At 38.4% G+C, this 23,719-nt stretch overlaps 1 protein-coding gene across 2 annotated transcripts in view; it reads right to left on the reverse strand.

Moving 5' to 3' along the window:
* Window positions 1–2,545: 2,545 nt before the first annotated feature.
* pdzd2 (PDZ domain containing 2) overlaps window positions 2,546–23,719 on the reverse strand; it is an 86,119-nt gene continuing 64,945 nt past the window's right edge. For both annotated transcript variants that reach the window (XM_084115453.1, XM_084115454.1), the window contains 19 exons: window positions 22,215–22,311; window positions 20,833–20,981; window positions 19,858–19,977; window positions 19,481–19,595; window positions 19,254–19,327; window positions 18,849–19,065; window positions 17,775–17,892; window positions 16,144–16,276; window positions 14,487–14,559; window positions 13,785–13,888; window positions 13,151–13,325; window positions 12,193–13,055; window positions 10,504–10,648; window positions 5,652–8,436; window positions 5,195–5,312; window positions 4,776–4,877; window positions 4,290–4,563; window positions 4,004–4,138; window positions 2,546–3,874 (listed from right to left, as the gene is read on the reverse strand). In XM_084115453.1, the coding sequence (XP_083971579.1) occupies window positions 3,708–3,874; window positions 4,004–4,138; window positions 4,290–4,563; window positions 4,776–4,877; window positions 5,195–5,312; window positions 5,652–8,436; window positions 10,504–10,648; window positions 12,193–13,055; window positions 13,151–13,325; window positions 13,785–13,888; window positions 14,487–14,559; window positions 16,144–16,276; window positions 17,775–17,892; window positions 18,849–19,065; window positions 19,254–19,327; window positions 19,481–19,595; window positions 19,858–19,977; window positions 20,833–20,981; window positions 22,215–22,311 (5,964 nt within the window). In that variant the 3' untranslated portion in view covers window positions 2,546–3,707. The remainder of the gene's footprint in view (window positions 3,875–4,003; window positions 4,139–4,289; window positions 4,564–4,775; window positions 4,878–5,194; window positions 5,313–5,651; window positions 8,437–10,503; window positions 10,649–12,192; window positions 13,056–13,150; window positions 13,326–13,784; window positions 13,889–14,486; window positions 14,560–16,143; window positions 16,277–17,774; window positions 17,893–18,848; window positions 19,066–19,253; window positions 19,328–19,480; window positions 19,596–19,857; window positions 19,978–20,832; window positions 20,982–22,214; window positions 22,312–23,719) is intronic.

The raw sequence follows: 23,719 nt of genomic DNA on the forward strand, positions 1-23,719 counted from the left end.
CAACTGTGGAAACCCAACTCAGATGCTCCCTCCAGTGTACCAGAGTATGTCAATTTACCCTTATAAGCTGATAGGGGTGTGACGAGACGCTTACTCCACGAGACGAGACGAGACACGAGATTGGGTTCACGAGATCGAGACAAGACGAGATTTTTACACAATTTTTAAGAAATCCTCAATGATGAAATATATGAATGGAAAATAGTCTTTTATTCAACTGAAAATCACAAAATGCAAAACAATTTAGGTTCATTTTGAAATCAACTTGTAATGAATGTTATTTTACTTCTATTTTAATGAATTCTATGCAGTAAAGGACATAAAAACACTGCAAAATGTTTTGCTATAAACTCTACTGTCTGGCTTCTCCCCTGTACGATTTCACATGAGAAATCTAACTCCTTTCCACAAATCGAACATAAAGAAAAATAAAACAGTATAAATAAAATAAATATAAATAACTGAAATAACACTTTAAATGCAAACAGTAAGTGTGTATCCATAATCAAAGTACTGCTCTCTCAAAACTACAAGTTCAAACAGAAACAATTTTTTTTCTTCAAGCATGAAAAAGAGATAAAATTAACTACACAGAACAGACTAAGATTATGGTCATGTTCTTTTTCAAGAATATAAGCATGTCGACGATTTCTGGCAGCAGTTGAGACCTTTGGCCAGTAACTAGGGCTGCACGATATGAGGAAAAGCTGCGATGTGCAATAACATTGTTTAATATTGCGATGTTGATATGACTTGTGATATGTGAATGTTAGCTATACTGTCCCCATGTCTTAGTGCTTTAATAGGTTCTTTGCGCGATAGGTCAAATGTTTATTACCTGCCTGGTTCAGATTACACTATTTTAGCGCGATTTTGGCACGATCCGTTTCGTGGAGATTCGTAAAGGACAACGGGCGTCGGGACGCAAGATTCGATCGTTTCATTTCGAATAGTGTGTCATAGTGGGCGACAACCTACGCGTCTGCGATGCTTCAGGACATCATGACAGAAAGACTAGCATGTTTAATTTTAACGGTCCTCCACGACGGGTTGAGTGTGAGCGAGAGTGAGTGTGCGTGAGTGAGTGAGAGTGCGAGCAACTGTTGAGGTTGTTACAGTGAGTGTGCGTGTGTGTGTGTTCGCGCGCGAGTGAGTGAGTGAGCGAGGGACAGTGAGTGTGTGTGTGTGCGCGGAGTGTGTGTGTGATTGGCCCGGCACACAAATGATTTAAAAGTGGCAGGGGCATCTTCAATACTAATTTCACCCTCACGCTCTATCACACTGACATCACAACAACTCACGAGACAAAGTTTCACCTCGACGAGAAATCTCGTCGCGTTTTAATCTCGCGAGATCTCGTAACACGAGATCTCGTCACACCCCTATAAGCTGATAATTCTGATTATGTTCAAGATGGACACATTTCTACCATAGATGTCCTCTGAGAAAACCTAGCGATCAGGTGTTTTCGATCTCATTTGAAATGAGTAGTGTTGGGGGTAACGCATTACAAGTAACATGCATAACACAATCAGATTACTTTTTTGATGTTACGAGTAAAGTAATGCTTTACAAGTAACGTGCATCAAGTAATCAGATTTTTTTAATGTTACGAGTAATGTATTACAAGTAACATGCATTCCGTAATCAGATTACTTTTTGATCGAACAAGTAATTCATTACAAGTAATGTGCTATATGTAATCAGATTACTTTTTGATGTTACGAGTAAAGTAGCGCATTACAAGTAATGTGCATTACATAATCAGATTACTTTTTGATCTAACGAGTTATGCATTACAAGCAACATGCATTACGTAAACAGATTACTTTTTGATCTAACAAGTAATGCATTACAACAAGTAACATGCATTACGTAATCAGATTACTTTTTGATGTTACGAGTAAATTAATGCTTTAAAAGTAATGTGCATTATGTAATCAGATTACTTTTTTTGATGTAATGAGTAAAGTAATGCATTACAAGTCACATACATTATGTAATCACAACAAAAAAGTTACTGCAGATTAACTATTTTCAAAAACAACAGTCACAGTAGTAATTGCATGAATTGTAGCTGAAATGATGCATGAGGTCCGCTATAGTGGAAAGATGATTAATCAGAAATTTCTCAATCTAAAATCAATACTTGGAAAATTTAACTATGATAAGACTCATTAGATATTGGTTGATACTAAAAAATTTTTTTTTTAACCAGCAAGAGTCTCCTAGGATAGAAGGAATGGGTGGATATTTCGGAGCAACTTGGCATTTCTGACTGGGCATTGGCCATCTTCGTTTGGAGGGGGAAAAAAAAATCGACACACAACGGCTTGCCATTGTGTGGCAATGAATAGGATGATGCACCAGGGTTCAATGTAGAGGTTGATGTGCAACTATGCCATCAAAACTCATGCAAATGCAAGAAAATGCTTTTTTAATAGCTGTCCACTGTAGTGACCACTATGCATGAAAGGGATCATATAAAATAAGATCAGTAGCCCTGACAGGCAATTTATGGTGCATGAGTAAAATGAATATCATATTTACAAAATATCTGATGTCTTTATTCACAAGGGCAGAAGTCTGACAACAGAAAAATTCATGATTGCTTTTTTCATGTACACTTTAGTTAATACACTTGTGCTTAATTCTCAGTGAAATTAAATTACAATAATATCAGTGGGAACCTCAATATTTACACAGACAATTCAAGTAAAATATAATAACAGCACTAATACATGTTATCAAAGAGGAAACTTTTGAAATTCTCAGATGTGAGTTAACATGAAAATATTCACAGCTGATTAAACATAACCAAAAGACCTGAAATGTCATGATGTTAACAATCTGTATTTCAGTCAAATTAAAGTGTGCTAATGTGGTGTTGTTTTTTTCATTATATGATTGTATTTTGAATTAACAGATTTGTGAATTAGTAATTCAAGTATTTATTGTGAAGTCTCTGTCAAAACAGCTGCTTTTGCCACGTCAACTTGTGCTTTAACCAATGGCGTTTTGGGAGGAGGGACTTCCTGTTTTTCTGTACAATGGCCTGGCAGATGGGGTGATAGGAGTTTTTGTGAAACCTGTTTGGATTTTTTGCAAATCTATTTCCTAGTAGCACCGAAATTACACCCTTTATATTCACCTAGATAAATTAATAAATCAATAATTGATTTAGAGAAACAAAAAAACAATTCCACAAATACCTTTTAAGTCACAAACCAATTCAAACAAAAGCTCACTTTATGATTCACACAGAGTGTGATATACGTTGACTTATTCCATCAGATTAGGCAGAGTGAACAAACTCTTTAGTGGTTTGCATTATCACCATATAATCATAGCTGTAAGTATAAAACTATTTTCGCAATATTGGAATCAAAATATATTATATAAGGGATGCAGTTATTAACATAATTCATAATTCTTACAATTAGGCTTTAAATGTCTTTAAAAAGTCATAAGCACAAAGTTTGTGAGATAAAAAGTTCAAAGACGTACTAAAAATACCTTAAGCCCGCACAAGTCCACCGCAAATCTGCAGAAGCCTTGGTTTGTATAAAAATCAATGTGCAACAAATTCTTCATCATAGAGATCCTGTATCAAACACATATAAAAGCAATGCAAAGTCTATGTACAATTAGAGTCCGCCACAGTTTGGCATCTCACAAACGTGCAACACGTGCAGACAGATCAAACGTCATACTGAAGTCCGCGGTTTTCTGATGACTAACTGAACAGGACCCTCAGAGACCGTTTTAATGATGTTCCAGGCATCATAGTGCATAAGGCCTTGCAAAGACCTGCCGTTGATGGCTAAAAGTTCATCTCCGACATCAATGACCCGGGACTGCTCAGCAGCTCCTCCTGTGTGGTGACAGAGAACACACAATCTGAACTTTCCACTTTTCATTTATTGTGCTTGGTGATGGGCTAAGATTACACCTTCTGTCTCCCCCTGGTGGACATCTTTAAATGTTTGAGTAGAGCACTCACCACAAAAAATGCGTTTTATGTAGAAAGGTCGATCTCCATGGGCAGATGCTTTGCCTCCATCTAGACTGAACCCTAGACCAGCTGTGGTCTTCTGTAACTCCACACTCAAAGCCCCGTCTGGCCCCACTTCCACACCTACAACACACCAAGCAGCCAATTAGGAACAGAAAAGGTGTTTTTCTGGAGATTGTTGAATTATAAAATTCACAAAACCACAGCCAGCAAGTTAGTGATTGACAACGAGTTAATCTTTGCCATGAGAGTGATAATGACTCCAGACACTCACTTGTTTTATGTTCCCTGATGCTGACTCTGTGGCCAGGAGAAGGACAGACGACAGTCTGAAGAGGAAGTTCTTGTCTAGTTGATGTTGGCTCAGTGTTCTTGTCTTTCTGGATGATCACTAATGCTTGTCTCGGCAGTCTGGTCTGATGAAGGCAGGATAGCGCCTCTCCGTGTGTGATCCCACTCAAGCTGGTCCCGTTTATTGACAAAACCCTATCTCCTCTGTGAATGGTACCTTCCACACCTGCCACTCCTCGAGTGAACACCCGATGGACCTGTGAAACAAAAAAAAAAAAAATATATATTTTAGTCTAACTTAGTTTAGATGGTGAATTAGTTTAATAATCTTAGTTGATTCTATACAATACTACTGGTTCATTTAAATACCACAAGGGGGTGACAATGTGTAATTAAAAATGCTACTGAAAATGGCTACTGAATTTTCCATTTATTTATTATTTTTAAACAAATAAAAGGTTTTGCTTACAGTAATAGATTTCTGCTCGAGATCTACTCCTCCAGCGATGCTGAAACCCAGTCCAGATCCCTGCTCTTTGGTTAAGATCACAAAGTAAATGTCATCTTTAACCTAGATAAAAAGATCAATGAAAGACTGGTTAACCTTTTTGAAATTAAAAGAAATATATGAAGCTATGAATAGGGCCCATAAAAATAATGACTAAAAATACACTGACAAAATAAAGTAAAATAAGAGAAAAAAGTGACAGTTAAGTAACAATTGTGAGGTTTATAAATATGAATATGCCAAAACAAAAGCATTTCTGTAATTGGTTGAGCTACACCTGAAGGCAAAATCTTCCTCATCCCTTAAAAAGAAACTTTTAAAGAAACCTTAAAATATTATCTTTTTAAACTGAAATGAATCCTAAAGACCTGATAAATTACCTCTGAAAGAGTTTTTGTTTCCTGTATGAGACTGGTCACGTTCACTTTGGTTGTGAGGGAACACAGAAGATCTTGCACTTTATTTTGGTCCAAAGGAGAAGATTCAAGGTCTTTCAAACTGTCACAGGAGACAAACCGATATCAGCTGTAAATGTTTGTCCTAGCCAGGAATGTATCTAAACGTTATCAACTAATGGTTGTTAAAAATATTGATTGTGGTTTTTATGAGGAACATTTATGCAGAAATCAATGACGGTGTCACACAAGACAACACTGAAATAATGTGCTGAAATACATAACCACGACACTAAAAATATAAAAACAAAATAAGAAAAATAAATACAAAACTGGACAACATCTATTTGTTTGTTGAGGACACGTAAAACATTGTAATCCATCTACTATCAACTTTACACATATTCTTTTCATTGCACATTATAACCAGGTCTTTACTCACCTTATAGACCAACATGATAACCCTGTGACCTGGCCTTCATGTTGCTCTCCATTACTGGTTGAACCAAGAGCCCCAGTGTCAACACTGCTCACCCTGGTCATCATTGAGCACTGCAGGCTGTGTGGTGCTGTGTCTATGGATCTGCAAGGGTGGATTTCCAGCTCCGTCTTAAAGATCACATTTCCAGGGTCACTGGTCAAATCCTCAGAACACAACTTGTCCAGTTCAGGCATGCTCAGTGCTCTTATCTCTCTCAATTTGGAGCGTGACAGGCCTCCATGGGCACGGGCATTGCGGGAACGCAGTACTGGTGGCGTGTTTACGGTGGCCTGGTTCTGAGAGGACTTATTTCTTACCTTCTCTTTTATAACAGCTTCTGTGGTTTGGTTCAAAGGAGTGGATTCAGAGTTGGTGGAACTAGAAGACAAATTCTGTGGATATGGTAGAGATGGAGTTGAGCTCAAACTGTCTACACATGAGCTGAAACTCCTCCTCAAAGAATGACTGTCACTGGATTGACTGCTAACAGATCCAGCATACCCAGAAAACCTCCGGTTTAGAGGTGACTTGGAATTAATAGCATAAAATGGAATGTCTATACACCTTACGACAGATCGATCAAAGCTGGCCAGATTCTCAAAGGACTGGATTCTTTGACGAACTGAGAAGGGGTTTGGGTCAAGAGACCCACTGGTGTCTGTAGAGCAGCTCCTGCGTTCTAGTCCCCTTAGGTACAGTTTGGATTTGTTTGACTTGAGACTAGAAGCAGCATCTTTATTATTTGAGTTCCTAAAGAGACTTTCTTCCTGGCCATTGCAATGCATTTTCTCAGCAGTTTCATTTGCCTTATTAGGACCACTATGCTGTGGACAACTAGATGAAGTATTGGTTGATTCTAATGGGATTGTGTGACTTCCAAGAGAGGGGTCAGAATTTGATGCCTCCCAGTCGACTTGATCAACTGGTACTGAGGCCAAGCTTAAATGACTTGCATTCACGACTTCCTTGCGCATGAGCACAGGTGTAGACGACGAAGAGGATGAAAGTCGTACCTCAATGAACGTTCTTTGAGTGCTGACAACAGTGACCTCCGATTTCAAGACTTGCTCCTTTATATCCAAGACTTGTTCCTTCTTGGAAGGCTTGAGTTCTTCTTTGGTTGTGTTGATGGGATTTGCCTTCAAGATACTGGACACAGTTGGCTGACTTTTGTCAGTTTTACAAGAAACCCTGATCTTCTCAGAAGGTCTTGTTAATTTAGGGCTACCAGTTGGTGTGGTTCTTTTGGAGTGGAGTTTAGGAGACTGACTTGGGGAGCTGAGAGCTTTTTTCTGTACTGGACTTTCGGCCCTGGGCGATCTAGTGACAGCCTGTTCTTGGTCTTTGGATTTACTTTTAATACTTAGACCCCTGAGTTTAGAAGAGGTGTTTGACTTTTTATCATCAACTTTAAGTCTACTTCTCAGCAGGGGCGAGACAGGAGTGTCATTTGGGGTTTTTGTTCCTAAAGATCTGACACAACACGTGGTGGATTTACTCTGGTTCTGGGAGAGGGATGATTTCAAGTCAAGTATGGGAGGAACTGTCTCTCTCTCCTTGTCTTTTGGAGCAAGCATAGAGGAGACCTGCTCACTAGTTTTTCCACTGGTATAATTTGATGCCTTGGGCTCTGACACAGTCGACCTCAGTGGCACTTGTTCAGTGTTAAGTTTCTCTGAGAATCGGGATGCATCTGAGAGCAACTTAGCAGTCCTCTCTTGACTTTTCGGGGTGACGTGGCAGTTGCGTTGAGTAACAGGGGAACAAGTGACACCTGGTGTCTGGCAGATTTGAACAGGCTTTAAAATGGTTTCACATTTTTCATCAGTGTTGCAGTTTGATAGTATTCTCTGAGATGCACACTGAGTTGCCTCCTGTTGTGTGGAAGCGTGTCCACTATCCCCATTTAAAAGAACATCATCTAAAACTTGAGGGCAAAGCGTGTCAGGTAACTTAAAGAGTGAATGATTGTTCTCTTGTGAATCCTTGTCTTGCACTGAGGGTGATGGAGAATTGTGGCGATCCATACTAGCAAATGTCCTGTCAACAGTATGGCTACTGTCAATGCTATTTCTTTCTTGCAGAGTACTGCCCTCTGATTGGCTGAATGCGGGCTGACTGACAGTGCTGATACAGAGCTCAACCTCCTCTTCATCCGAGTCAGTGTCCTGAGGACCCTCACAGTGACCTTGAGACATCTCTATTTTGACAGCACTACCTGCAGAGTCGCTCTCAGAGTCACTATCCTCCACCAGACTGTACATACTTGGTTTCTCTCCATGGTCTTTCTCTAGAGGGACAACATCCTCTCCCAAATTACTAAAGTTTCTTGAGTAACTATTTAAAAATGTCTTTCCTACAGGAAAATGGCAAGCGTTGTTCCCCACATCTAGTGCAGAAAAATCCAGAAGGTTTGGTTGTGATGACGCTGCAGTCTCTCTGTCATCTACTTTACTGCACTCTTCTGTTGCAATTGTGTCTGTATAACCCAATACATTTTGGTCTTTTTCTTGGCTTTCTGATGAGTTCAGTTCAGCTATTACATCATCAATATTAGTGACAGGCATGCTGTTGTTGTGGATTGCCAATGCAGGTTTTGCATTTGTTTCTGATGATGGACTTTCTTGAGCCACAACTGAAGTTTTGTCCATATGATTCCTTTCCTCTGGAGGAGGTCTAGGTGCCTCCAATTTTGATGAGCCCTCACAGCCAGAGGACATAATCAAGCTAGAAAGTCGATCTACAGCTGCAAATGTGGACAAAAATACAACAATATATATATTCAATTACTACAAATGTACAGGTCAGTTAATCAACACTGGTCATCACATATGACAATTTCAACTTCAAATCAATAATACGCGGTTAAAAACCTTGGAATAACAGTAAAAGAGAATCACTGGATATGACTCTACATCAAGATAAGTCCTACCATATAAGTGCACCACAGAGGTCTGAAAGACAAGCTACAAATTGCCTGTTTTATAAATCAACATTCCCCTGGAAAATATTCATACTAACCCTTTTCCAGTCTCCTTAAAATATGCGTACAAAATTACATTAAAAGAAAAGCATAGCAATTTCCTTGCAATTCATTCCAACTTGTTCTGATTCTGTTGTTCATTAGTGCTGTTCAGCAAAACAGAACCAAACCCTGTGGAAAACTTTGGACTACTATGAAACAATTTCTCTGAGAAAAAAGGTGAGTCTCACTCTGAACATACCCAGGGATTGATGGGATACAAAGACAATTTGCAGAGAATTTTTTTAATTGTTTCCAATGATGTAACACTGGCATCCTGGAGGCATATTTCCTAAGACTTTATTAAGTTTTACCTGAAGCAGACACCTCTGAATATTCCATTCACAATTTCCTGAAATATTTCATGCATTCATAAGGTATTTCACTGGACATAACTGAAAGACATAGACCTTATAGTGGACTCAACATGTGTATGTTATTCTAAATATTACACACACAACTGATAAATGCTCATGCTTACATAAATGTATATGAGCATATGCTGTATATGATGAACATGATCAATCATATATAAACATGAGATGACGGCAGGTTTAGACAGACAATGACAGACGCATGACATTAATTCACTATATTTCACTTGTTCCTTGAGGCTATTGCTCTGCATAATGAGATTCAAAAGTAGTAAGAGTAGGAAATATTTTGACTAAAATTAAATCTGAATAAAATTTCAATGTGTCAGTCAGAGCAATAACACCAAATCTAGATACTAATTGACTAACAGCCTCTAGAAAGCATTAGCGCTGTTACTCTACACATCTACTGTGGCTACGGTAGTAAAGTAATCAATAGTCACCATTGACAAATAGCCAGCAGCCTGCAGTTCCCTTTGAGCTGGAGAAGGGTACTGCCAGAAAGGGGAGGCCTGAAGCACTCCTATCTCTTTAAAGCAGCATGGGAAAAGACAGACTGATCTCTTTATTGCAGAGGCAAATCTACCTGTCCTAATGGTCTTTTGTGAAGGATATACAAGACCTGTTTATCCAGCTAAATTGAGATATATTGTTTAGGAATCAGCTTTGATTCTGCTATAGCACCATAGTCTGCAGCAAGGGAGGAGGGGATATGGACAATATTTTAACAAGCCATCTAGAGCTTTATGACACTATATATAACACAGAACTGACTACTATTCTTGATGATAGCAAAATCATAGGTTGATTTTTAGACTGGTTATGTAAATTGGGACAGAAGATGTTTGATCAGATTAGGGAAAATAGCTTGTGAGTATATAAAAGTTATGTTTTAAGGAGCTGTTTATTAAAAAATGAAATCCCTCATGCTGATTCAAACCCCTTATGACTTTCTTTTTTTCCACAGAACAAAAAAAGAAGAATTTTTGAAGACTAATTTATATTCAATTACAAAGAACAGAGTCAACAAGGATGCAAAAGCACCATAAAAGCAGTCCATACAACCTGTGCACTATTATTTGTGAGAGTAATCATATTGGACCAGTTTTATGGTGCTGTTATGGTTAATTTGTGTTCTTTTTAAGATTTAAACGTCAGTCGCCATTCATTGTAACTGCATGGAAAAATGTCTCCTTGTGTGTTCCACTAAAAAAAGAAAATCATGTGGGTTTGGGACAACATAAGGGCGAGTGAATGATGAGAGTTTTCATTTTGGGATAAACTATCCATTTGAAGGGATCACCCTTCTTTTGGAAAATTTAAATGAGCAGACATACATTGGAAAAAAAATCACCAAAGCTATAATAGACTTATCATCAGTTGACTTCAAGAAGCAATAGATACGCTGGCAACTCACCTGAGACTGGCTTCTTAATCTCTAAGTTCAATGTGATTGGCAGGTTGTGCATGAGGTCACAGATCTCCTGATAGGTGGATGTACACACAGGGGTGTCACCAATAGTTACAATCTCATCACCAACACTCATCTTCCCTGAGGCTTCCTGAAGGAATAGATAGGAAAGAAATGGGTGAAATACATTCATCAGATTTAAGCTTCAAGCACAAACAGCTGTGTGCATTTGGACACCTGCCTGGCACCAAGTATCATGTAAACAGTAGGTATGGGAATTGTAAAGCATTTAAAGGGCCCCTATTATGCTATTTTAAAGTTTCCTAATGTTGTTGTGGAGTCTTTAAGTGTTTAATTTCCTCATAATACATTTGCACATCATCACATTTTCAATGATTCTCAAACGACTTGTGAGATGAATCAATCTCTCTAAATCCCTTCTTTCCGCGAGCTACTCTGCTCTGATTGGCCAGACAGCTCAGTCTGTAATATCAATGCGAGCGCGAGTCCGATGATGAAACATTGGAAGAACTAGTTATTCAACCCGAACCTCCATCGCAAGGACGACTCGAGCAGTGTTTCTCAGTGATACGCTACTCAGTTTGAGGTACATTGTATGAGATGTTGCAACTGTAATTCCTCACCATCAGCATTAACAAGTGCATATCTATCAACAAACCGATTATTTTACTTGTACTAATTTATTTACAGAGTATTTTTCTAATATATTGCGGTGAACACGTGGAAACTGTATCAATAATAGTGCATGTATGCAATGTATACATTAGCCGAGCTCTAGAGTGAATGATCTGAAGTAACATAAACGTTGGTAAAACAAATATTTCCTCAAAGTAGTGAGAATGACAGACAATCTGCATTAATAGACACAGTTATAGGTAATAGTGGCCCACAACTGATCAGCAGAAGTATTTCAGTAAGACAGTGATAATGTGAGTTAGCCAGTTAGCAGGAGACCTACACAATCTAAAACTCAAAACTAAGTTTTTGAACACCATCTTTCAAGAGCAAGCGGTTTGTGAATCCTGCATTGAACTCCGAGATTTGAGAAGCAGTCGTATTTAAAATAAAGGGAACACAGCAAAAGTTTAGGATTAGACTGTTGTGGTGTCATGGTAAAGATGAACTTTAACCACTGATTCTTCACATGCTCGTCCTTGGGCAGTGAAAAAAAAAAAAAAAAACTGGCTTTACCTTCACATTATAGAGCACAGCGCCATCTTCTCGACGTGATGCTATCCAGTATCCACAGGAATCAGCTGTTGGTTTGAGGTTCAAGTTTTCCCTGGTGTCTGCATGCAATAAGTGGGCGGGCAATATACTAATGTTTCGTCTTGACGTCACAACGAAACGGCTTATGACTCGTTTGAAAAACGATTAATTTAATTGACTCCGAGTCGACTCTTACTTTTGAAAGACAGTAACTTTATATATGGTGCACTTTCAGATTTGAAACTTAAAGGTCATTTTCAAAAATCCATAATAGGGGCCCTATTATGGTTATATTGATTAACAAACTAATAAAAACAAATGAATGCTATTTACTTTCCAAAATGATGTGATCATTTCAATGGTAAACTGGCATTTTTCTTTTAAAAAGTGTCTTTCTTGGATGCAGCATCTGTTGAATGTTAAAAAGCATCACAATCAATCAAAACATCACAATTTCCAACCTACCCTTTCCGCAACACCCCCCGGTCTCAGCCCTGTGATCAGCACCTTGAGTGGAGTGGACTTAATCTCCAGATCCAGACCAAAAGACTCGGTCTCACCACGCTGGAGCACTATTGTCTCAATGGTGCAGACCCCTGCTAGCTCGCTGGATTCACCCTTCTTGCAGTGCAGCATCCTGCATGGCGGCCGTGTGCTATTCTGTGTAACCTGGACAGGGGTTGCTGGGAGTAAAGGTGGTTCTTCACCCTTGGCCTTTTGTGGAGGGCTGGGGCACTCAATGCTCATCATGCTCTTGACACGAGTCACGGCTTTGTGCTCCAGCTTGGGTGAGCGTTTAACCTCCAGCCCTTCTCGATGGGGCTCTTTCTTGATGCCCAGGTTTGTTCCTCCGGCTGCCTCCACACAGCGAATGGGCATGAAGGGAGATTCGGCACCAGGAGAGCCGCTAGGTCCTTCTTCAGATTCAAGCGAGCTGCCGTAGATCGGAGTGGCTGGCTCGCTGCCGATCTGTCTGTGGCTCTCGCTGCTATCCTGGCTTTCATCATCGACTTCAAGAGATGATGTGGCTATGACAATACCAGAGTCGTCCTCCTGGTGGTGATGGTGGCCGGCCTCTGAGACCCCACGGAGACGGCGACGGAAGGGGCCACTGTCTTCTTCCAGACCGGTCTCGTCGTCACTGGGCTCATCCTCATAGCAGATGACCCGGCGCTGACGGAGAAGTGGGCTACGTACAGAACTCGGGCTGCTTCCCACGCTGGCCTGTTGGGCCGTGTCTACGGTGCGACCAGCCCTGCCAGAAGCTTTACAACATTCTGGGGTAGTTGGACTACTATCTGAACCTCTAGTGGAACCATCCCGAAAGACTGTTATGATAAGAGGACAGAAAAACACACTGTTTTAGTGACAAACTGTGACTGATCTTTTTATCAGCATGACACTTTAGATTCAGTGGCATTACCATGCGACTGAGGTGCTGCTGATTCCTCCATGGACGTAATACAGCTCCTGCTGCAGTGCAGCATGTCGTCATCACTGGATCCCATCGCCATGGTCTCAGAGAGGGAAGATTGGCTGGGTACATCCTGAACTGAGAAATACTGAGAGAGTTCTGCCTCTGAACTCAATGAGCCTTGCTGTCAGGGTCAGATGAAGTCATAAAATCAAATCTTTCTGAAGATCAACAACATTTATAAGTGTGCAATCAATGGCCCCAAAAAAGTATTCGGACACTTAAATCAAACTTAAAAATGTCTGACTGCCACTGTATTAGATATAAAATGCTTTTCTCAGAAGAAACTTTTGAGCCATTTTTAATTATCAACACAAGGTGATTTTTAGGTGGATGTAAAAAGTCAGTGGTCTTAATTTTGAACGCATCTTGCTTTGTCATTTGAAATCTAGCAAGAAATGTGTTTTTGTGGAATGTTTTACTTGAAAAGTGTTTTTGCCATATTTCTTTAAAATAAATGCCATGTGGTTTGGTATTTTGTTATATAACACAAACACATTTTCATCAAATTTCAAGTAAACAAAGAAAAGTTTTATTATCTCTGACATGTTGAGTCCTCTGTAGACTAAAGCTTCTAGTTTACCCTGCTGGCTGGCTCTAGGAATCTCTTCATGGTCCAGCTGAGAGCAGGATTACCCTCACCCTGCTTGACTTTAACCGTGGGAGATGGACTCTTGGACGGCAGACCTGCAAAAGAGAGCACAAAAAAAAAAATGTATTGTACTTCTTCAACTTGGAAACTTGCTGTGGTACAAATCACTGTTTTCCAGTTACTAATCAAAGACTACAACTGAATCAGAATTTCAAAACAAATATTTGGAAACTTAATATGAAGTACAAAATTTCATAAATCAAAGCCAAAACCGAGCTTTTCAGAATTTGACTAGTTTTTTCAAAATCAAGTCAAGTCACCTTAATTTATATAGCGTTATTTACAATGCAGATTGTTTCAAAGCAGCTTAACAGTTATAATAGAAAATTAATGCAACAAAGATGTTTTGGCTGTACAGCAGCTCTAGAAGAAAGTCAATGTTTAGCTAAAAATCATTAGTTATTAACTTAGAGGCCATTTACATGACACCGTTTTCAACTGAAAACAAAAGAGTTTTAATGCGTTCTGGACGTTTATTTACACGACAGTGGCGTTTTGGTGGCCTAAGAACGCAAACTTTGAAGTAGGTTTCAAAGTGCAAGTTTAAGCTATAAACTAAAGCATGTGGCTTTTAAAGCCCTGAGAAGCACAATCAAAAGTGGCTGCAGCCAGACCAGGACAAAGGCACTTTACCAAGTGTGTGGGAAGAATGACTATCTCTGTGCGTGGAGCGAGTGATCACTTCATCCATCTCCTGTTCAGACACCTGAGGGTGAGAGATGAGAGCCATTGAATCTCATGGACCATGCAAAAACATTGCTATATCCTGATTTTAAGTCTTGATTAAATATAAAATATAATGTCTTGATCTGATATTTACCTTAAAGTGAGGCAAATGACAAAATAACATTTCTGACCACCAGGCGGCACTGTGATTTAAGCAATACAAACTGCCTAAATCTGCTTCATAATTCTGCTTTATTAAACTAAATGTATTAATTGTAACCATACTTTGTAAGGTAATGTTGGCATGGACATGACTATCAATGTAGACTCTTAAAAAAATAATAGAAAAACAATTTATTATAAATTCAGACATAAAAAAAAAAAACACATCGAGAAATTTATGATACCGTTTCTGGCATTTCACATTAAAGAATATGGATTACAGTTAAATAATGTAAACCATTTAGCCTAGATGTTTTGATACTACACTTTTAAGCACTCTGCTTAAAGAAGATCCCTATTTGCCTTTATACAACTCTGCTAGAAAAGGCCTAACTGACTCGAGATGAGATCAGGTTTTGCCAGATCTATTTCAGTTGACTTTTATTGTTGTTCAATACAAGTCTTTCTCAATTCAACAAAACCGATTAAATGTAACATAATAAAAAGAAACGCATCACATCTTGAGTGCAAAAAACAGACACTTCACGCCACTGTATTGCAAAAACAGGCTTAAAAACCTGGTTGTCTTTAACAACAAATCCACCCAAGGAGCACTTTTACAGCTCATCTGGATCAGTCATGAGCCTCTACATTCTACAGGAAGATATATATATATATATATATATATATATATATATATATATATATATATATATATAAAAAACTGCAATCATAAAACCCATCTGTACATACAGGCTACATGCAGACAGATACTTAAAACATGTATAAAACATGTCAGAGTTAAGTAATTAATGACCTTTGTGAGAAAGGCTTCTGACCTCGTGTCACACACAATATGTGTTAAGCTAGTCCTAACACTGCTCACTCTCATTTATCAGGTCGAGTGAACAGTCAGCATATTCTAACCACCAAAATCTCCTGCTGTACCCCACCCCCACGCACTTTTCTCAACATCTTGATTCATTAGGTGGATGAAAACCAAGTCGCACTGGCAGAAGGGGGAGAGGAATGTTGTTTACTTTTTGTCGGGCTTCAATGATTCATACTAGGAGCATATTACAGCTTAACAGGTGTATGGTGCTTTTGATTTCCACTTGCAGCAGTCTGGCAGAGGAAGAGGCCCTTGTGACTGAAGGTATGTGACCACATCGCCAAACTGATGTTTGAGGTGTATTTATTCATAAATTAAACCAGGTTCTGAAAACCTAATTTTTTTTTTATTAATATTTTTATGGATATAAGATATTTATTTAAATTTTGTTTTTCATTGAGCATTGATCCTAATGAAGTTGCACCCTCTGAACTAAACTATTAACTACAGTGGTTTTGCAATCTCAGTTGTTAATAAGATGATGGTTTATAAATACAGCAATTTCTATATTGATGCTTAATAAGATACCATTGGTGGGGCTCCACATATGCGTCTGTGTTTGACTCTTACTTTGGGGTTTGGATGTCGGCTGATGATGAGGCTGACCGGGCCGGGTCCACATTCACTCAGGATAGCATAGGCTTCACTCAGCGCAGCGTGTCTCAGGCTCACAGAATCCACCTCCAGAAGCTGGTCTCCTCGACTGATACACAAATACACAAATTAGCCATTACAATCAAGGATTGGATAAAAAAAAAAAATGTTTTTAAGAGAAGTAATATTTCCCCAAAACAGTATTTTCCATAGGGAAAAGGATTTCCACTAAAATATTAAGCAGCACAACTGTTTTCAACATTGATAATAATAAGAAATGTTTCTTAAGCACCAAATCATCAAATTAGAATGATTTCTGAAGGATCATGTGACACTGAAGACTGGAATAATGATGCTTAAAACTATTTTAAAATATATTAAAATAGAAAGCGGTTGTTTTAAATTGTAATAATATTTCACAATGTTACTGTTTTTACTGTATTTTTGATCAAATAAATGCAGCCTTGGTGAGCATAAAATACTTCTTTTAAAAATATTGATGAAATCTTACCAACCTAAATTGGCTAATTTAACATCAGTCTGGATTGAAAATACCGCAGGGGAACATCTGATATTTTCTGAAAGCTGGTTCCAGCTGTGGGTGGCATAATAACTTAACGCTGTCTCACCATGTTTGGAGTGAACCCTAGGTATTTTTAGCCGACTCAATCCATATGATTTAAGAGATTTATTAGGTTTATATTCAATAATCACATCCAAAACATATTTAGTTCCTAGACCATTGAGCGAGAGAGTATAATATACACCATATGATAACGGAGATTACTGTTGATGTATGCGGTCAAAAGGTATTTTAAGTGTCAACCCAACTGCATTTGTTGTAAAAATAGACATGTCTGAAAGTGTATTACAGCCTTATCGTTCCCTTCAGACAGCTGCAACCACTTTCACAACTAGATCCAACATTCAAGACCACAATCTCTTGCCATAAAGACCCCCATTCATGGGTTTCTGGCTCTCACTGCACATTCTTTTTCAGTCTGTGAGGTGTTTCATCTAAACAGGAGTGAGAGCACACACACACACACAAACTCTAGCGAATCACAAACAAACATGCAGACAACAAAAGCCCAAATGAGGATTATTGGATGTTTTACACATTAGAAAAAAATAATCTGCTGCTGCACACGTGTACAGACACATTGTGGGCTCTGTAGGGAAAATGAAGATTTATGCGATTGTTTTCCCTAGTGGGGTCTCATTCCTGCCGCTCCCTTCCTTAATTAACTGTAAGTTAAGAATTTAAGATGATTGCTCAAAGGGGTCCAGTGTCTGCTAACTCAGACAAACCAGCACCAATCACTCTTTTAACTACATGGAAAGTTTAGGACATTTCACTGCATTAGCCATGGAGGAGTCTTTTTATAATTTTCTCTTAGAAATGTATTCTTTTTTTCTTAGAAAAGTACCTGAACTAAAAAGGCACATTTTCTTTCCGAGCCAATTTTTCCACTGATTAACCACAGTTAAACATTGACAAACTGAGACTTGAATAAGAAATAATGTATTTTAATTTGACCACTGAGCACATGTACATGAGACTTGGATTTGGGTGGGAACTGAACGATATATAACCAAAAGACTACCTGAGTCTGCCATCCATTTTGGCAACAGAACCTGGCGCCAAGCTGTGGATGTAGATCCCAGGAGCACTGTTTTCCAGTGTTAGACAGCAGGCACCGATACCCAGCCCCACACCTGGCTCTAAAACACACAAAACAACATGGCTAAATTCTTTAGTTCACTTCATGCAGGATTTCTGAGTCTTATTTCTATCGTTTATCCTAGTTAAAAATTAATATAGACATTTTGACATAACATGTGGGAAAGTGTTAAGTGACAGATCCAAAAACTGCTGAGGTAAAATTACCCACTGAACCTAAAGGAAATCAAGCCCAGTGTCTTTAATTTAAAAGACTTATATTTGCCTACAAACTGCAATAATATAATTCATGTCAGAGAAATATGTGGTGTCCCTGAACTGAATAAGTTAACAGAACTCAAATAATGAGAAAGACGCTTGGAGGGTCTATTTATTAGCATGATGATCCAAGAATAAGAGTTTTTTGGCAGGACGGTTTATTTGGACACATTATGAGCCCTTGACTTATACACACATTCATACTGATGCACAGGTGCGTGTCTATTCGAATAAAAATAATGTTAAAATAATTTGATTTTCTTGGAATAAAAAATATTACCGGTATGTGTCAATTTCAAAAGGCAAGGAGTGCTGCAAGAACTTTTTCCTATCAGCTTCAATGTTTTCTTCTCAAGATAAATAAAATGTTATATACACTACCAGTCTAGAGTCTGGGGTCAGTAAGATTTTTTTATGTTTTTGAAAAGGAGGCTGCATTTAAGAAAATTTGCAATAACTGTTTTCTATTTTCATATATTTAAAAATGAATTTAATACAATTTAATTTAATGTCATTTAACTTCATACATGTTTTAATTCAAATCTGAATTTTCAGCATCATTACTTCAGTCTTCAGTGTCAAATGATCCTTCAGAAATAATTCTGATATGATAATTTGGTGCTCAAGAAACATTTATCATCAGTGTTGAAAATAGTTTGTTGAAAAAAATCTTTGACCCGAAACTTTTGAAACTGCAACTCACTGCATTTGTTTTTTTATCAAAAAGACATGATTGTACCTTTGTTTAATGTAACCTCCATGATAATGCGATCCTTGGGACCAGGACCCCTACGAGAGTCCCCCTCTTCAAAGCTAGTAGGGACTGGAGTCCCACCACTGGCATTTGAGTTTGGAGAGCTGGATCTGCTGAGCAGGGTTGGCGTGGGACAGGGTGTAAGACTGGGGCTTCTCAGACGGGTCCTCACCGTCAGGGTAACTACCCCCTTCTTCAGTTGCTGAAAAGGAGGAAAAAGCCATCCATTAATGCTGGATGGGAAATCCAGAAATCCTAGGAATTTCCTTTTTCCAATGACGGTAAAAATGATTCAAAGAAATGAGCCTGAGATTAACAGTCTGGAGATAATTCTTCTCTGAGGATTCATGCACTGCTAAAGGTGTTTCTGAGGATGACTGAGCAGTTTACCTTGAAGGTCTGAATGGCCTGCTGGTGCGTGAGGCCTTGGAGAGACTCTCCATTGACCTCCAATATCTCATCACCTGAAAAGTGGAGAAAGAAATGTCACCAGCAAAAAAACGAAAAACGAAAATCCTCATGCCATAACCACATGGCACCTGAGTTCCACCTGCTTTGATGACAATTGTTCCAAGTGCATTAGAGCTACTGTTTCATGATCAGGAGTGTCCGTCTACCTTCTTTCAGCCTCCCGTCTGCTGCAGCTGCTCCATTGGGGAAAATGGTCTTGACGAATATACCCATCCTCCCCCGGGCTGAATCCTGCCCACCGACAATACTGAAGCCGAGACCCTAGACACATTCAAACACACATCTCGATGAGTCTGGATTTACAATAGTACAGGTGGTGACGTATCTGGTAAATGAAATGGTCCTTGCACAGAGGTTTCATTGTCCACCTCAATATCCCGTTCATTACAATTCAAATCACAGAGTGAATCACCCCTAAATAAATAAAGACCAACAGGATCAAAGCAGTTTATATGTAAAATGCTACATATGTGAACCCTCATGGTGACTGCATGTGTTGCCCTGGGTGCAGGGCCTCCCTCACCTTGCCCTGTCCTTTCATCAGGACAATGTTGGAGATTATGGATGGCTGTGCCAGTCGCCATGGAGACTCCACTTGAACAGTGCTCAGGGAACGGGCCGATTTCTTCACGATTTGATATTCCTGAAGAGGATGATAAAAGAGGTTATGAATAAACAATGAGATGATAAAATAAGCTTTATTTTTATTGTGTTTAACTGTGAGAAATTAAGCAGCTACCGCCAGTAATCCGTACCTATGAAATGCTTTGTTAAGGTTTTTCCTCATTTGTAAGTCACTTTGGATAAAAGCAACAGCTAAGAGAATGTAAATGTAAATTCTATTGTGCTAATGTTTTTGTAAAGAAAAACAAACAAACTGAGACTATTATATTAGATAAACTATACTATATTTAGGTTTATTACAGGGCTCTCTGGAACACTTTATTCTGATTGGTCAAGAGAGGCATTCTGTGAATTATTATATACACACACACACACACTTTTCAATAATAACGCTAAATTGTATATTTGACTGTAGTCCCTTGGTTCCCCCCTCCCCAACCACCTAATTTATAATATATATTTAATTATATTTTACACAATATCTGATCATCCTATTAGGGTTTATTTTGCAAAAAATTTAATGAAAAATGAAAATGTACATTGTCCCTTTACTTGTGTAAAGGACGAGACTACATAGTACCAATATAACAAAAAATTAAGCTCTGATGTAAGGTTTAAACTATTCACACATCTTTCAATTTACTTTTGACAAGCATTGTAATTAGCACAGCTAAGGGAAACCTTCCACCCACATGTAAAGACTGGATGAGTTGTATTTGAAGTGGCCATGCAACATAATAATTTTAGTTTTGGGGCATCACAGAACATGAAACTGGAACCATGTACCGTAGACTGTGAGGCATTCCAAGATTCCAAGAATAACGGTTTGAATAAGGCAATAAATCAAAACGAACGAGCTGAATGCTTCAGCTACCTGTCGGATTCCAACTGTATCCAGCTGCTGTGGGAGGGAATGTTTGCGTCCTCCTCGCGCTGGCTTTTCTGCCACGTCACTTCCTGTATCACCATTTTCCACGATAAGCTCATCATCTTCGCCAACAGACTCCAGACGGCTCCCTCCACCTAAACATAACGACATCAAGACATTAACTTGAAATGTAAACACACTTAATTCAGTCATTTATATTCACAGTGGGAGAAACTGATCTTCATGTCTGAATGTCTCTGCTGATTAACGAGCATAATTAAAAAAAATCTATGTGAACAATTTCAGTACACCCTGATCTGGTACCAGAATCTAGCTATCATAGTGGTGGGCGATTTGACGATTTTATCTCGTGATCGATTTTGAAGCGAATCATAGAGATTGTGACCTTTTATGTCCTCGTAATAATGTTAAACTGCAGTTACAGTATGATCTGCGTACTAGATGTCTGTGCTGACTAGCCAAATTATATCATATGTCTCTATCATGTGTCTTGCAACATTTCAACAGCTGTAGGTCTGTGCCATGAATTTCGGCTTCCAACGATTATTAAAGCTTGATAATTAAGATAAAATGATCATTGTGCCACATGCTTTTCCTTTCCTTTAAAATGGTGTGCTTTTGCCCCTCCTTAAACTTAACTTACAAACCAGTCAAATTATGTAACGGGACTGTCGTAAGATGCAGTCTACTGCGGGACATGCTTTACTTTATTAAAATAAAAGTTATTAAAAGCACATTAAACTGTGATTTCTGTGTGACGGAGAGGAACGTGGATGAGCAAAGTATACCTGGGGTTTTAGACGCGCACCTAAACTGTCAAATAAAAACAAAAATGTGCCAAAATGTCTGTCTTGGTGAGTATTTACATAAAGACAGTCATTTGTGTCTTAAGTGAATAAACAGTTGGGAAAGAAATCAGATGGGTGTCATTACATTAGATCCATGCATTCGGTCCATGCATTCGGTCTAAAGCCTAATGCAAATACCTGCTGCTGTGTCATTAATGTTATAACTGACTGAATAACTTTAGCAGTTTTAATAAGAATCAATGTATATTTAATTCATAGGGTGAAGACTATGCAGTGTTTTAAAGGGAAGTGTTTAATGACTATTTTGACAACTGACTGTTTAATGCAATACTGTGTTTTAAATTGTGCAAATAGATAAACCCATAGGCTTATTCCAGTCTGGATATTCTCGATAGTACATCTCAAAATTGGGAAGATCGCCCACCCCTAATCTATCATAAAGAAATTAGAATTGGTGGATCCACCCTTGGCCATAATCCAATACAGTTTAATCTCATTACAAAGTTTTCATGCTCAGCACAGCAGTGTTGAGACTTGATTCAACTGGACATGTTCGACCTTGGGATCTGCTACGGAACTTCATCGGTGTGGGGCTTCGGCATCCTTTGGTACCCTCAATCCTGCCATGTTCCTCCAGTCTGTCAAGATCTGTAAACTTAAAGACAGGAGGCAGAGGGAATTAGAACAGAGAGAGAGACAGAAGATATTACACTGCCTCTAAATGAGAAACAGTTGAGAAAGCAAATGGAATAAAAATTCCTGTTTCATGTGACATTTCCTCTTTAAATGGTAAGCCATAAACTTTTGATTGTCCTTCACTGTGCAGGACTGTAGGGAATGTTGCACACTCAAGCTGGTGAACGCTCTCTTATTTTCACAGAGGGAGATCAAATCTCACGTGTGCATGAAAGCCAATGTATTCATGGAGACTTCTTGGAGGTGTGGAATGGAAATGTGCCTTTGCTCAAGTGATCCACTATGAACCAAGTAATTTGTTTACCCCAAACAGTACAGATTTGCAAAACTAATTTCAATACATATTAAATTATATTAATTTACCATCTATTGCTTTTGATTTCTGCTTGTAGTTTCTGCAAAGTTTAATAATAATGAAAAAGTTTCCCTACATTCCCATTCAAAAGTTTGGGGTCATTAAAACTACGTCTACATTAATCAGGATAGATTTGAAAACGGAGATTTCGTTTCAAAACGCTCTTCGTCCACACTAGTTTTTTCAAAGCGTTTTCCAAAAGTTTCTCATCCACACTTGAACGTCGGAAAAAACTAAACTCACCATTCATTCATTGCGCATGTGTAAACCCTCATAGAAGCTCATAAACGCTGTCATCTTTGAAGGACTGTGATATGAAGAGTGTGCAAAGTGACATATTTTAGCAACAATGTGAAAGTGAACAGCACAAAACGGGCACAATACCGGTATAAACATGAATATCTATGGGTTCAATATGCGTCACATGACTAAACTTACATCATCATTTTTAAATACCTCCGTTTGCACAGTCCACTACAACGTGAAAACGGCATTTTCAAATGTATCCACTTTGGAGAGTTTTCAAAAAGCTTCGTTTTCATTGCTAACACAGTCTCAGTGTGGACAGAAGGCCAAAACAGAGAGAAAAAGATGCATTTTCAAGCGAAAACGTATTAGTGTGGACAAGGCCTAAGACTTTTAATAAACATTTTAACAATTTAACTTATAATATTACAAACGATTACCATTTCATCTAAATGCCGTTTAGATTAAACTTTCTATTCAAAGAATCCTGATGATAAATGTATGATAATACATCCTGATAATATCCTGATGATAATAATACTTGTTTCTTGAGCAGTAAATCATCATATTACTGTATATTGATTTCTGAAGGATCATGTGACACTAAAGACTAGAGTAAAAAATACTGAAAATTCAGCTTTGCCATCACACCAATAAATGACATTTTTAAATATATGAAAATAGAAAACAGTTATTTAAAATTATAATAATATTTCACAATATTACTGTTTTTACAGTACAGCCTTAATGAATAAAATATTTTTAT

This window comes from Abramis brama (assembly GCF_963993115.1).
Source record: "Abramis brama genome assembly, chromosome: 5".
NCBI classification, from domain to species: domain Eukaryota; kingdom Metazoa; phylum Chordata; class Actinopteri; order Cypriniformes; family Leuciscidae; genus Abramis; species Abramis brama.